At 46.2% G+C, this 14,332-nt stretch overlaps 1 protein-coding gene across 1 annotated transcript in view; it reads left to right on the top strand.

Moving 5' to 3' along the window:
* Positions 1-14,332, top strand: part of LOC137545828 (retinol dehydrogenase 7-like) — a 60,507-nt gene that overhangs the window by 28,875 nt on the left and 17,300 nt on the right. The window contains exons 3-4 of the mRNA XM_068267505.1: positions 2,758-3,016; positions 13,753-13,919. Of these exons, the coding sequence (XP_068123606.1) occupies positions 2,758-3,016; positions 13,753-13,919 (426 nt within the window). The remainder of the gene's footprint in view (positions 1-2,757; positions 3,017-13,752; positions 13,920-14,332) is intronic.

Here is a 14,332-nt window from a genome sequence, read left to right on the forward strand (position 1 = left end):
ATCACAAGCTGGTTAGTTTGTTTGTAAACACTGCCTAAAACTGTTAATTACAAGCCAGGATTGCAGCAGAGAGTGGCAGAAACAGCACAGAGGGGCCCAGGAGACAATAAGGAATAGAATGGTATGCTTTTTAGTGTAAGAATATTAGAGTACAGATTCTCTTTAACTCAGGTGACAGGTTTATGCAAAGACCACAGATCAAAATATATAGTTGCTTTGCTGTACTGCACTGTGCTGGTGAACTACCTCATTGGCTGACATGCGTCTTCTGACTCTGGGTTGAGGGGTTAATTTTGGCTCCATGTAAACAAATGGATACGGATCAAGCTGCACGATCTGTTCACTGGCCGGGAAAAGGCTGATGTTCGCTGGGATCTGTTTAGTGAACAATTTGGTCCATTAATAGACAGAACTTTAATTACAATGCTTATGTTAACTGAGGGAAAAAAATATATATGTATGGTTGGGGCCCAAATTGGATACCCAGCATATGGCCCTGTTTGGCCTTAATCCGGCTCTGACATTAACCTATTTTGTTTCCTGTACGTAGAAACTACGTCCAGGAACCATGCACGCTACCGCGCGCTCCCGCGGCCGATCGCGCGCGTGCACGCGCACTCCCGGCCGCGGATTCGGTAGCCAGGGAATCAATGTATCGGGCTATGGTGCCCGATCACTGATTCCTCTCCCCCGCTGAAAAAGCGACAGCTTCTCTCGGAAGCTGCGCCTTTTCTGGCCGTTCCCTCCCCGATGCGCCACTCTAAGCGTGTGTTACGCTTAGAGTGACGTCATGTCAACAAACAACCGGCCGCCATCTTGTGGCCAAAAAGTAATACTACAACTGAAAATAAAAATAAATTAAAATGAACACACATTTACATGATAAATCTATTGTTTACCCCCCACCCTCCCAAAACTACCCAAATAAAATGTTTACTATGAAAAAAAAAAAAACATTACAATAAATAAAAAAAAAACATGTAAATATTTACCTAAGGGTCTAAACTTTTTAAATATCAATGTAAAGATGAAATATTGCTATATTTTTTTTATTTTAAACTTGTTAATAGTGATAGATGCAAAATGGAAAAAATGCACCTTTATTTCCAAATGAAATATTGTCGCCATACATTGTGATAGGGACATAATTTTAACGGTGTAATAACCGGGACATATGGGCAAATACAATACGTGAGTTTTAATTATGGAGACATGTATTATTTTAAAACTATAATGGCTGAAAACTGAGAAATAATGAATTTTTCCATTTTTTTCTTATTCTTCCTGTTAAAATGCGTTTACAGTAAAGTGGCTCTTAGCAAAATGTACCCCCCAAAGAAATTGGTGGGGGAAAAAACAAGATATAGATCAGTTCATTGTGATAAGTAGTGATAAAGTTCTAGGCTAATGAATGGGAGGTGAACATTTCTCACGTGAAAACCACGGAACCTGAATGGGTTAATGAGGCAGTTTCACACTAATCTATCAGTACTGCATAGTATACCTGGGAGCTACATGTGTTATGCAGCATTTATTGGCAAACGCTAACATGCACAAGCACAGTTCTTTGAACTGTCAACTAGTTCTCTGTGAACAGGCACAATGAGTGAAGGCAGAAACTGGTAAGGTGCATACAAGCCAAATGCAATGACCCGGCACATAGGCATGTGGCAGAAGGTCGGCCAAGCAGAGCATTGCAGTAACTGGACTTCACGCAGGTTACTCACGACTTCCCTGCTTGTATGACGTTCTTCCTTCACTCAACAGCTGCAGTGCAGACCTAGTTGTAGTCCAAGTGTGGATTTGCAATGCGGGACACAACAGTACTTCTGCAGATACAGAAACAATAAACACGTGGTGAGGGGGAGGCTCAACAAGGTCAAAGCATAGGGTTAAGTTCTTTAACACTGGGCAACAAGTTCAAACCCATGATCACTTTGCACCCACCGCAGGCTATCTCAGTGTGATGACCACAAGTGCATCATTGAAAGAAATTGACTGTTTGATTCATGTGACCTGTCTGATGCTTCTCCTAAGCAAAGGATAGTTGTTAGTGATATGGCTTTTTTGTACAAACATGAGCACCATTCATGAAATCTTGGACTATAAGACTTTAGTTGTGAGCACCATCCCAACCTCTCAGTAAACAAATATTCGGCAGAGACCACTAGCCGGTATTGAAGATGTTGCCATCAGTACTAAGTTTCAGAGAGTACCGTAAATTCAGGTGAAGAGAGACTTTACCATGGGCAAACAGTGACTAAATAATTTATAAATGAATACTGTAAAAGAATTAGCAATGTTATTCATTGTTATTTTGACCACTGTTCCTCTGTAATACAGTAAATCTGTAAACCCGCTGAGAAATTACTTATGCATGGTGGCGTAGTGGTTAGCGTTCTCGCCTTGCAGCGCTGGGTTCTCAGTTCGAGTCCCAGGCAGGTCAACATCTGCAAGGAATTTGTATGTTCTCCCTGTGTGGGTTTCCTCCGGACACTCTGGTTTCCTCCTACATCCCAAAAACATACAGAGAAGTTAATTGGCTTCCCCTAAATTGGCTCTAGACTATGATACATGCACTACACATGATACATACCAGACATATGACTATGATAGGGGTTAGATTGTGAGCCCTCTGAGGGACATTTAGTGACAAGACAATATACAATGTGCAGCGCTGCGTAATATATATACTTAAATAAGTAAAAAAAATGATGCAGCTTTCAAAAATATTATTCTTTGCTTTATTTCTTACAGGGCTTTGGGGATTGGTGAATAATGCTGGCATTGGCCATACATTTAGTCCAAATGAGTGGCAAACAAGAGAGGACTTCTTCAAGGTCTTGAATGTGAATTTTCTTGGTACAGTGGATGTTACACTGCAGCTGCTGCATCTTGTCAGAAAAGCCCAGGGACGTGTTGTTAATGTATCTAGTGCTGCGGGAAGACTGGTTATTATTGGTGGGGGATACGCTCCATCAAAGTTTGCTGTGGAAGCTTTCTCCGACAGCTTAAGGTAGGTTTGTTGTTTTTCCTTCAAACAACACATCACATAACTTGTCTGCCTGACCAATCTAAAAAGCCCCACTGTATTGCAGATAAAATAGAGCTCTAACATAAAGGATATTTGAATATTTCACTTAATCTTGTCATTGGTTGACTAACAAATGAGAATCCTCCTCTTTAAAGTACCTCTGAATCGGGGAACAAATTATTGAATGAAGCCCATGGTGGGCTAGATTACCTCTTCCTGAGTGTCCTGATGCTGCTCATTGTAGTTGGGGTCATTTCTGTTTCCCGTCCCGTTTGCTTTCATCCCGAGCCTTACGTAAGTACCACAGAGTAGTGCAGAGAGATTCTGAATGGGTGGGATTTTTGATCTGCACATGTACAGATCTTCCACTGTGCATGCATGGTTCGGAACTATGCCAGCGTAGCTTTGAACTGTGCAGCACCTAGATGAACTTTGGAAAGTATTCAACTGGAGGATCCCATTGAATACAGAGAAATGGGCACGGGGAATGGAGGGGGGGAGGGGGACTCAGAGGACAACAAGCAGCATCAGGACACTCAAGGAAAGGTCATCTAGAACAATGTTCTCTAACCGTGTCCTCAAGGTCCACCAACACTGCATGTTTTGTGGAAAGCCACAGAGGTAGTTAATCAGCTCTGCTGAGACACTAATTACCTCACCCGTGCATGTTTGTGGTTTTCTGCAAAACATGTACTGTTTGTTGGCCTTGAGGACAGGGTTGGGGAACTCTAATCTAGACCACCATGGGCCTAATTAATCATGGTTCTGTGTTACTTTAAAGATGCAAATGCAAAGGCACTGTTTAAAGCCAATGGGTACCATTTAAAAAAAGAAAAAGTCAGATACTCACCTAAGGAGAGGGAAGGCTCGGTCCTAATGAGCCTTCCCTCTCCTCTCCCGGTGCCCTCGGTGCTGCGCTGGCTCCCCCGTTCGCGTCCGCCACCGCAGGGACTTCGGAGGTCTTCGGAAGCACTCGGGCTTCCGAAGACGGGCCGCTCCATACTACGTATGCGCGAGCGCGTCATAGAGGGCGCTCGCGCATGCGTAGTATGGAGCGGCCGCGTCATCGGGAGCCCGAGTGCTCCCGAAGGCTTCTGAAAGCTCCCTTCGGCATGCGGAAGTGGCAGTATTTGACCGAACTGGTCGAATACTGCCACGGGGGATCCTGCGCTGGACCGGGCACCGGGAGAGGAGAGGGAAGGCTCATTAGGACCCCTACTCACTTGTGTTTACAAGCAAGGCTGAGGCGACTCAGCAATTGGAGGAGACAAGAAAAAAAGTAAAGGGCAGAAATGACATCACAAGTTAGCCTTAACTGTGGGCAAAAGACATGGCCCCCACCACTAACAGAATTCTCGTCATTTTCTATATAACATTCACTGAAATCAAAACCTGGACAGTATAATACATTTGTTATGTAAGTAGATCAAGTATTTATCTACTTATATATGTGTTTTTTTCCCTGGCATAGTAGGGCTGATCCTACTGCTTTAAGGAGGCTTTTTTTTCAGTGTTGATAAGTTGTTGTTTTTGTTGGTTTTTTTTTTTTTTTCTTCACTTTCAACTCACTTTTTCAACTTTGTTGGAATTGATAAGGCCCCTATACACTTCCAAAACTAGGAGCAATAGGGAGGAGCAGGCATCTATATTATAGCATAAGTCACCTCTCAACCCCAGAGGCTATCACCGCTTGCATGGGGTAGTTAACTTCTCCTCCTCTAAGGCCCTGAGTAGTGTTGGGCGAACATCTAGATGTTCGGGTTCGGGCCGAACAGGCCGAACATGGCCGCGATGTTCGGGTGTTCGACCCGAACTCCGAGCATAATGGAAGTCAATGGGGACCCGAACTTTTGTGGTTTATAAAGCCTCCTTACATGCTACATACCCCAAATTTACAGGGTATGTGCACCTTGGGAGTGGGTACAAGAGGAAAAAAAATTAGCAAAAAGAGCTTATAGTTTTTGAGAAAATCGATTTTAAAGTTTCAAAGGGAAAACTGTCTTTTAAATGCGGGAAATGTCTGTTTTCTTTGCACAGGTAACATGTTTTTTGTCGGCATGCAGTCATAAATGTAATACATATAAGAGGTTCCAGGAAAAGGGACCGGTAACGCTAACCCAGCAGCAGCACACGTGATGGAACAGGAGGAGGCGCAGGAGGAGAAGGCCACGCTTTGTGAGACACAACAACCCAGGCCTTGCATGAGGGCAAGAAGCGTGCGGATAGCATGCTTTGTACCGCCATGCAGTCATAAATGTAATAAAGATAAGTGGTTCAATAAACAGGGACCACGCGGCAACGCTAACCCAGCAGCAGCAGACGTGATGGAACAGGAGCAGGCGCACGAGGAGAAGGCCACGCTTTGTGAGACACAACAACCCAGGCCTTGCATGAGGGCAAGAAGCGTGCGGATAGCATGCTTTGTACCGCCATGCAGTCATAAATGTAATAAAGATAAGTGGTTCAATAAACAGGGACCACGCGGCAACGCTAACCCAGCAGCAGCAGACGTGATGGAACAGGAGCAGGCGCAGGAGGAGAAGGCCACGGTTTTTGAGACACAACAACCTAGGCCTTGCATGAGGACAAAAAGCGTGCGGATATAGCAGCAATGCTTTTTGCCGCCATGCAGTCATAAATGTAATACAGATGAGAGGTTCAATAAACAGGGACCGGAAATGCTACACCATCCCAGATGTTCATTGGTCATGTTACTTGGTTGGGGTCCTGGAGTGTTGCGTAGTCATTTCCAATCCAGGATTGATTCATTTTAATTTGAGTCAGACGGTCTGCATTTTCTGTGGAGAGGCGGATACGCCGATCTGTGATGATGCCTCCGGCAGCACTGAAACAACGTTCCGACATAACGCTGGCTGCCGGGCAAGCCAGCACCTCTATTGCGTACATTGCCAGTTCGTGCCAGGTGTCTAGCTTCGATACCCAATAGTTGAAGGGTGCAGATGGATTGTTCGACACAGCTACGTCATCTGACATGTAGTCCTTGACCATCTTCTCCAGGCGATCAGTGTTGGAGGTGGATCTGCACGCTTGCTGTTCAGTGGGCTGCTGCTGCATGGGTGTCAGAAAATTTTCCCACTCCAAGGACACTGCCGATACCGTTCCCTTTTGGGCACTAGCTGCGGCTTGCGTTGTTTGCTGCCCTCCTGGTCGTCCTGGGTTTGCGGAAGTCAGTCTGTCTGCGTACAACTGGCTAGAGGAGGGGGAGGATGTCAATCTCCTCTCTAAAGTCTCCACAAGGGCCTGCTGGTATTCTTCCATTTTGACCTGTCTGACTCTTTCTTCAAGCAGTTTTGGAACATTGTGTTTGTACCGTGGATCCAGAAGGGTATAAACCCAGTAATTGGTGTTGTCCAGAATGCGCACAATGCGTGGGTCACGTTCAATGCAGTCTAGCATGAATTGAGCCATGTGTGCCAGAGTCCTACCAGAATCCTCATCATCCTCTTGTGAGCGTTGTGATAGTTGTTGTGATGCATCATAGTCGTCACCTTCCTCCTGGTCTGCTTCTGCTGACCATTCGCGTTGAATTGTGGAAGTCCAACGTGCACCGCTCTGGCCCTCGTCAGTGGTGGCATGAAATTCCTGCTCCAACTCCAGCTGTTCCTCCTCCTCTTCTTCGTCATAGCTGCTGGGGCCAGCGTTCCCTGAGGCGGATGGCCTGATGTTGGTACCATCACGCTGATCGTTTTCTCCTTCAGATTCCCCCAGTTGAATCATGACAGCTGTTTCCTTGATTTTCAACATTGACCTCTTCAGTAAACACAGCAGTGGTATGGTAATGCTGACTGAAGAGTTGTCACTGCTCACAAGCAACGTGGATTGCTCAAAATTTTGGAGGACTTGGCAGAGGTCCAACATGTTGGCCCAATCGGATCCACAGAAGCTTGGCAGCTGTCCGGATGCGCCTCGGTACTGCGCCGTCATGTACTGGACCACTGCACTCTTCTGCTCACAAAAGCGTGCTAGCATGTGCAGCGTAGAATTCCAGCGCGTAGGGACATCACACAGCAAGCGATGGTGGGGGAGATTGAAGCGCTCCTGCATCTTGGCGAGTGCCCCCGAAGCAGTACTGGAATTTCTACAATGTTTGGCCACTCGACGCACCTTCAACAGAAGATCGGCCACGCCTGGGTATGTCCTCAGGAACCGCTGAACTACTAGGTTCATCACGTGCGCCAGGCAAGGGATGTGTGTCAGCTTAGCCAACCTTAAAGCGCGAATGAGATTACTCCCATTATCACACACAACCATGCCCGGTTTCAAGTCCAGCGGTGCCAGCCACAAATCCGTCTGTTCCTTTATTCCCTTCCAAATTTCCTCCCCTGTGTGCTGCTTATCCCCAAGGCAGATCAGCTTCAGCAACGCTTGCTGACGCATGCCAACAGCTGTGCTGCACTGCTTCCACGATCCTACTGCTGCTGGGTTAGCGTTTCCGGATGAGGTACAGCTTTGAGATGCGTTGGAGGAGAAGGAGTCAGAGAGGTAGGTGCTGCTGTTGTTATCCAGTGGGAGGGACGGCGGTGCAGCTGTTTGCGGCGTGGGCAACACCCGCGCCGTAGCAGGTGAGGAATCGCTGCCAGGCTCCACAAGGTTCACCCAGTGCGCGGTAAGGGAGATGTATCGACCCTGGCCGAACGCACTCGTCCAAGTGTCAGTGGTGAGGTGAACCTTGCAGGCAACGGCATTCTTCAAGCTTCGGGTTATTTTGCTGACCACGTGCTCATGCAACTCAGGCACTGCAGAGCGCGCAAAGTGGTAGCGGCTGGGAACCACGTAACGTGGGATGGCCACTGACATCATGCCCTTGAAGCTGTTTGTCTCCACCACTCGATATGGCAGCATTTCGCAGGCCAGAAGCTTGGCTATGCTGGCTGTTACTGCCACGGCCCGGGGGTCATTTGCTGGCAATTTCCTCTTGCGCTCAAACATCTCCGACACAGACAACTGAACCGTAGCGCTGCACACGGAAGGGCTGTTGGTTGTTGTGTTTGATGAACACTGGGAGACCTCAAGAGCACTACTCCGGAAAGTGACAGTGTCAGAGTCGTCTGATGTTTGTGAATGTTGTGAACCACGCAATGGCTGGGCTACTGCTGCTGCTGAGGCGGGTCTGGTGGTGAGTCTGGTGAACCCAAGGGAGGCAGTGTTGCTGGTACCCTGTCCTGCCGCGTTTGCCCACAGAGTGGGATGTTTGGATAGCATGTGGCGGCTCATGCTGGTGGTGGAGAGGTTGTTAATACTTTTCCCCCTGCTCAGGCGAGTCTTGCACACCTTGCAAATCGCCATGGTAACATCCTCAGTGCAGTCTTCAAAGAAAGCCCAGACTTTGGAGCACCTGCCTCCTTGCTGGCGATTTCTGTTTCCTCCTCTTTTGCCTCTCACTCTAACTTCCACGCTTGTGGTGCCTGAAATTGCGCGCCGCCTACCTTGTGGCACAAGGCGAACTCGTGCAGCAGTGGGTTCTTCAACAGACTCATCTGTGCTGCTGCTACGACGGCGATGTTCTCGTTCACAAATAAAATCTGGGTCTCTGTCCACATTGTCCATACCCTCCTCTTCCATCTCCTCAAACTCGTCATATGTCATTGTGGGGGGCCGCCGCCGTGGAGTAGAGCTCCCCAGAACAACCTCTGCGCAGCTCACTCCAACGTCGTCTTCCAGATCTTGTCGGCCGACCTCCTGCAATTGCAACCCCTCCTGCCCAACTTGCTCTGGGATTTGGGTTTCCGAGTCCTCCTCGGACTCGCCTTGTATTTCAGTGCGCGGTGCATTTCCCACAGTTAATGGTTGTGAATCCGGGCACAACATTTCTGGCTGTTCCTCCATTGACCTTTCATAGGTGGAAGTTTGTTGGGCTGGGAATAGCTCCTGCGAATACCCCATTGTGTCCTGAGGTAATTCATAGGACTGGTTATCTGGCAGTTGTGTGCGTGGTGTCGCTGCCGGTTGTGTCAGCTTTGTGCCCACTGGCTCCTTGTAACTGGCTGAGGACTCGGACCTCGTGCGTGATGTGCTGGTGCTGCTTAACCCACTGCTGGACGCTTGAGAGGTCATCCAAGTAATTATCTGGTCCTGTTCTTTTGGATTTGTGAGGGTTGTTGTCCTGGACAACATGGGCGGTATTGAGTGGGTTTTCTTGGGTGCTCCCCTGTGGCCTGTACGTGAACCGTCAGGGGAAACACCTCTTCCCTTGCCCCTTCCTCTTTCACCGGATTTCTTCCTCATTTCACTTATCCTTACAGTACACGCTGACTGGCAGCAGTACAGTGGCAGTACAGAAATGCTATACAGTACCACTATTCCCAGCAGCGACACAGAGCACAATGCTATACAGTGGCGGGTGAGCGGTGTACTACTGTTCCCAGGCCCAGCAGACACAGAGTGGAAGTAAACACAATGCTATATAGTCTGGCTGAGCGGTGTACACAGAGTGGCAGTACACACAATGCTATATAGTCTGGCTAAGCCGTGTACACAGAATGTCAGAAAACACAATGCTATATATAGCGTGGCTGAGCGAGGTGCACAGTGGCAGTACACACAATGCTATATTAGTCAGGCTAAGCCGTGTACACAGAGTGTCAGTAAACAATGGTATATAGTCTGGCTGAGCGGTGTACACAGAGTGTCAGTAAACAACGGTATATAGTCTGGCTGAGCGGTGTACACAGAGTGGCAGTAAACACAATGCTATATATAGCGTGGCTGAGCGAGGTGCACAGTGGCAGTACACACAATGCTATATAGTCAGGCTAAGCCGTGTACATAGAGTGTCAGAAAACACAATGCTATATATAGCGTGGCTGAGCGAGGTGCACAGTGGCAGTACACACAATGCTTTATAGTCAGGCTGAGCCGTGTACACAGAGTGTCAGTAAACAATGGTATATAGTCTGGCTGAGCGGTGTACACAGAGTGTCAGTAAACAACGGTATATAGTCTGGCTGAGCGGTGTACACAGAGTGGCAGTAAACACAATGCTATATATAGCGTGGCTGAGCGAGGTGCACAGTGGCAGTACATACAATGCTATAGAGCCAGGCTAAGCCGTGTACACAGAGTGTCAGAAAACACAATGCTTTATATAGCGTGGCTGAGTGAGGTGCACAGTGGCAGTACACACAATGCTATATTAGTCAGGCTAAGCCGTGTACACAGAGTGTCAGAAAACACAATGCTATATATAGCGTGGCTGAGCGAGGTGCACAGTGGCAGTACACACAATGCTATATATAGCGTGGCTGAGCGAGGTGCACAGTGGCAGTACACACAATGCTATATATAGCGTGGCTGAGCGAGGTGCACAGTGGCAGTACACACAATGCTATATATAGCGTGGCTGAGCGAGGTGCACAGTGGCAGTACACACAATGCTATATTAGTCAGGCTAAGCCGTGTACACAGAGTGTCAGAAAACACAATGCTATATATATAGCGTGGCTGAGCGAGGTGCACAGTGGCAGTACACACAATGCTATATATAGCGTGGCTGAGCGAGGTGCACAGTGGCAGTACACACAATGCTATATTAGTCAGGCTAAGCCGTGTACACAGAGTGTCAGAAAACACAATGCTATATATATAGCGTGGCTGAGCGAGGTGCACAGTGGCAGTACACACAATGCTATATATAGCGTGGCTGAGCGAGGTGCACAGTGGCAGTACACACAATGCTATATATAGCGTGGCTGAGCGAGGTGCACAGTGGCAGTACACACAATGCTATATATAGCGTGGCTGAGCGAGGTGCACAGTGGCAGTACACACAATGCTATATTAGTCAGGCTAAGCCGTGTACACAGAGTGTCAGAAAACACAATGCTATATATATAGCGTGGCTGAGCGAGGTGCACAGTGGCAGTACACACAATGCTATATATAGCGTGGCTGAGCGAGGTGCACAGTGGCAGTACACACAATGCTATATATAGCGTGGCTGAGCGAGGTGCACAGTGGCAGTACACACAATGCTATATTAGTCAGGCTAAGCTGTGTACACAGAGTGTCAGAAAACACAATGCTATATATATAGCGTGGCTGAGCGAGGTACACAGTGGCAGTAAACAATGCTATATATAGTGTGGCTGAGCGAGCGGTGTACTACTGTTCCCAGCAGCGACACACAATGACTGGGGGGGACCCTGGCTAGCGTGGCTGGAGAGCGAACTACCCTGCCTGCCTACCCAAAGCTAAACCCACAGACAAATGGCGGAGATATGACGTGGTTCGGGTATTTATTTACCCGAACCATGTGACCGTTCGGCCAATCAGAGCGCGTTCGGGCCCGAACCACGTGACCCGTTCGGCCAATCACAGCGCTAGCCGAACGTTCGGGGAACGTTCGGCCATGCGCTCTTAGTTCGGCCATGTGGCCGAACGGTTTGGCCGAGCACCGTCAGGTGTTCGGCCGAACTCGAACATCACCCGAACAGGGTGATGTTCTGCAGAACCCGAACAGTGGCGAACACTGTTCGCCCAACACTAGCCCTGAGGTGGAGATGAACCCCCTTCTCCTTGACATAGACAATTGGGTCTTGCAAGTGGGGTGAAAAATATCTGCTCCCCTCTTGCAAAGTGTTCCTTTCTCCTTCCACTTCAAATGAACTGGAATTGAACACCAACCATTTAAGCCATACCAGCATGCATTGGGGTGAAGGGATTAAAGGACACTGAGAGGAGTAACAATAATACATACAATTTTTTATTTTATTTTATTTTTTTTAACTATAAACAAACTAATACAGAAGTTGCGAGGCTATATGTGAAGCTGAAGAAAAACAATGGCAGTTCTACACCAGTGCTTTAGTTCAATAATTTAATGTAGAGTACCAGAGTACCAGTTCATTTGGAAATCTCACATTAAAGAGGAACTCCAGCCTAAACAAACATACTAGTTATGTTAATTGAAATGGATAGGTAATATAATCTCTTACCCACACTGTTTTAAAAGAACAGGCAAATGTTTGATTTCATGATGGCAGCCATATTTTTGGTTGAAAGGAGGTGACAGGGAGCATGAGACACAGTTCCAACTGTCCTGTGTCCTGAGCACCTCTCCCAGTTGCTAGGCAATGTGAATAACAACATAGGAAATAACCTCTGCACAGCATCAGGGGAAAAAAGACCAGGCTTTTTTTATTTGATGGGTGGAGGTTAGATAAAAATGCAGCTAAAAATGATGCTTTGGTAAGAAAAACAAAGTAGATTTTTAGTCCGGAGGTTCACTTTAATAGCATGAACTAAACTGGCATGTGCAATGCAGGGCTTATGGGAAACTTCCTTGCAGAGAGTTATTTAACATCTGCACTCTGCAGTTGAATCAGGCCTCAAGTAGGGCCTAGGTTACTGATTCATAGTTACAGGACCACAAATTAAACATTACATTTCGATACATCATGGGCAGAGGATTTTAATTTACTTGCAAATTTTTGCCACAGTAATTTTCACTTCAAAAATGCTATTTTCAATTTTAAGAAATTTTCATTAAAAATAGGCTTGTATTTTCGCGGTTTTGTGAAAATGCACAAAAATCAATATTTTTACCAAAAAAAATCTATATTTTTACCATGAAAAGCAGAAAAACAATATTTTTACCGTGACAATTTGTTCTGCAAAAAAATGTATATTTTTACCACGAAAATTTGCAAAAAGCGCAAAAATGACAAAAACGAATTTTTGCTTGAAAATCAAATTTAACATTATTATGGCAAAAATTAATGCAAAAAGAATATTGCCATTTTTAAGGTCATGTTTTTCTTTTTACGCTAAATCGCAAAATAAGCTAAATTTTCTTCAGCATTTTAGAATTAAGAAAAACAGTGGTTACATTTTCCATCATGTTTACTTATTTTTGATTTGCAAGTTGAAGTTTTAAGAAATAAGGGCTGCGTTTCTACTAGTGCGGTGCGATTACGTTGCGGATAACGCAAAAATGAATGTAAATGCAAATTCGTACACGTTTGTTTCCAAATTTTTACGTGAAAATGCGTTAAAATTTGCATATGTTTGTAAGTATGGGTATTCAGCCGTGTCAGTGCCTGTGTGCTTTTACATTGATTTTAAGCAAAAACATGAGAAAATTCGCATGGAGAATTCGCATAGCGAAAACGCAGGTGAATTTCCTATTAAATACATTACAGGTGAATCGCACACTAGCCTTGCGGTGTGTGAATTCTGATGGCTCTGCTGTGCATATTTTTTCTGCACAGGTCACTGCACAGAATTTCTGACAAGTGGAAACAGACCCATTGATTTATTTTAGTTATGCGAATCTGCATGCAGTAAACGAATGTAGATTCGCTCTAGTGGAAATGGGCCCACATGGTTATACTTTCTGAGGCCCCATTCACACTTACAAAATGCAAAACGCCAGCGGTTTTTGCCAGCGTTTTGCAGAAGTGATTTTTTCTGTGATTTCACGCAAACAAATCACTGAACACAGTAGCGATTTTGCCGCGATCGCGTTTAGTGCTTCTATAGCACTGAAACGCGATCGCCGGGAAATCACCTGAAAATGGTGCAGGCGACGTGTTTGCGTTTCGCGTTTTTGCCCGTTTTGGGACGATTTGCTGGGATTAGCGCAAATCGGCCAAGTAAGAACGGGCCCATAGGGTTTCATTACGCTAGCGCTTTTAAACATTCTAGTGTGAATGGGGCCTAATAAACATTTTAACACTCATCTTGTTGCTTTTCTGCAGAAGGGACATGCATGAATTTGGTGTAAAGATTTCAATCATAGAACCAGGGGGTTTCAGAACACACCCCAGACATCATCTGGATGCTTTTATGAAAAAAACAACGCTACGGTGGGAAAAATTACCTGAAAAGACTAAAGCGGGCTATGGAAAAGACTTCTGCAAGCAATGTAAGCTGAAACAATTACATGTATTTCATATATTTTTGTTTTAGTATGATGAATGCCCAAACTGTCCATTTGGTCATATGACCTGAAACAGAGTAGAAGGGTAAGATCAAGATTTGTGTGAGGAACTATACTTGTTGGCTCAGTGTCATCAGTCTGGAAGTGGGTGGTGCACAGACTGAACATTGAGAAAACTGCAACCTACAGGGGTGGAAGCCTCTGTTTTAGGATATGTCTGGTAAGGTGCTCCTGACCCAGCACATTATAAGCAATTTATTTTCAACCTATTTAACGGCTGGAACTAGGGCCAGGCCGAGGCAGAGGCAGGAGAGGCTCCAGCCTCAGGGCGCAGTGTAGGAGGGGGCGCATAACTCACCCAGCTATCATTCCTCTATTGTGTTTGAAGCAGAGAGAAA

Source organism: Hyperolius riggenbachi, chromosome 2 (genome assembly GCF_040937935.1).
Source record: "Hyperolius riggenbachi isolate aHypRig1 chromosome 2, aHypRig1.pri, whole genome shotgun sequence".
NCBI lineage: Eukaryota > Metazoa > Chordata > Amphibia > Anura > Hyperoliidae > Hyperolius > Hyperolius riggenbachi.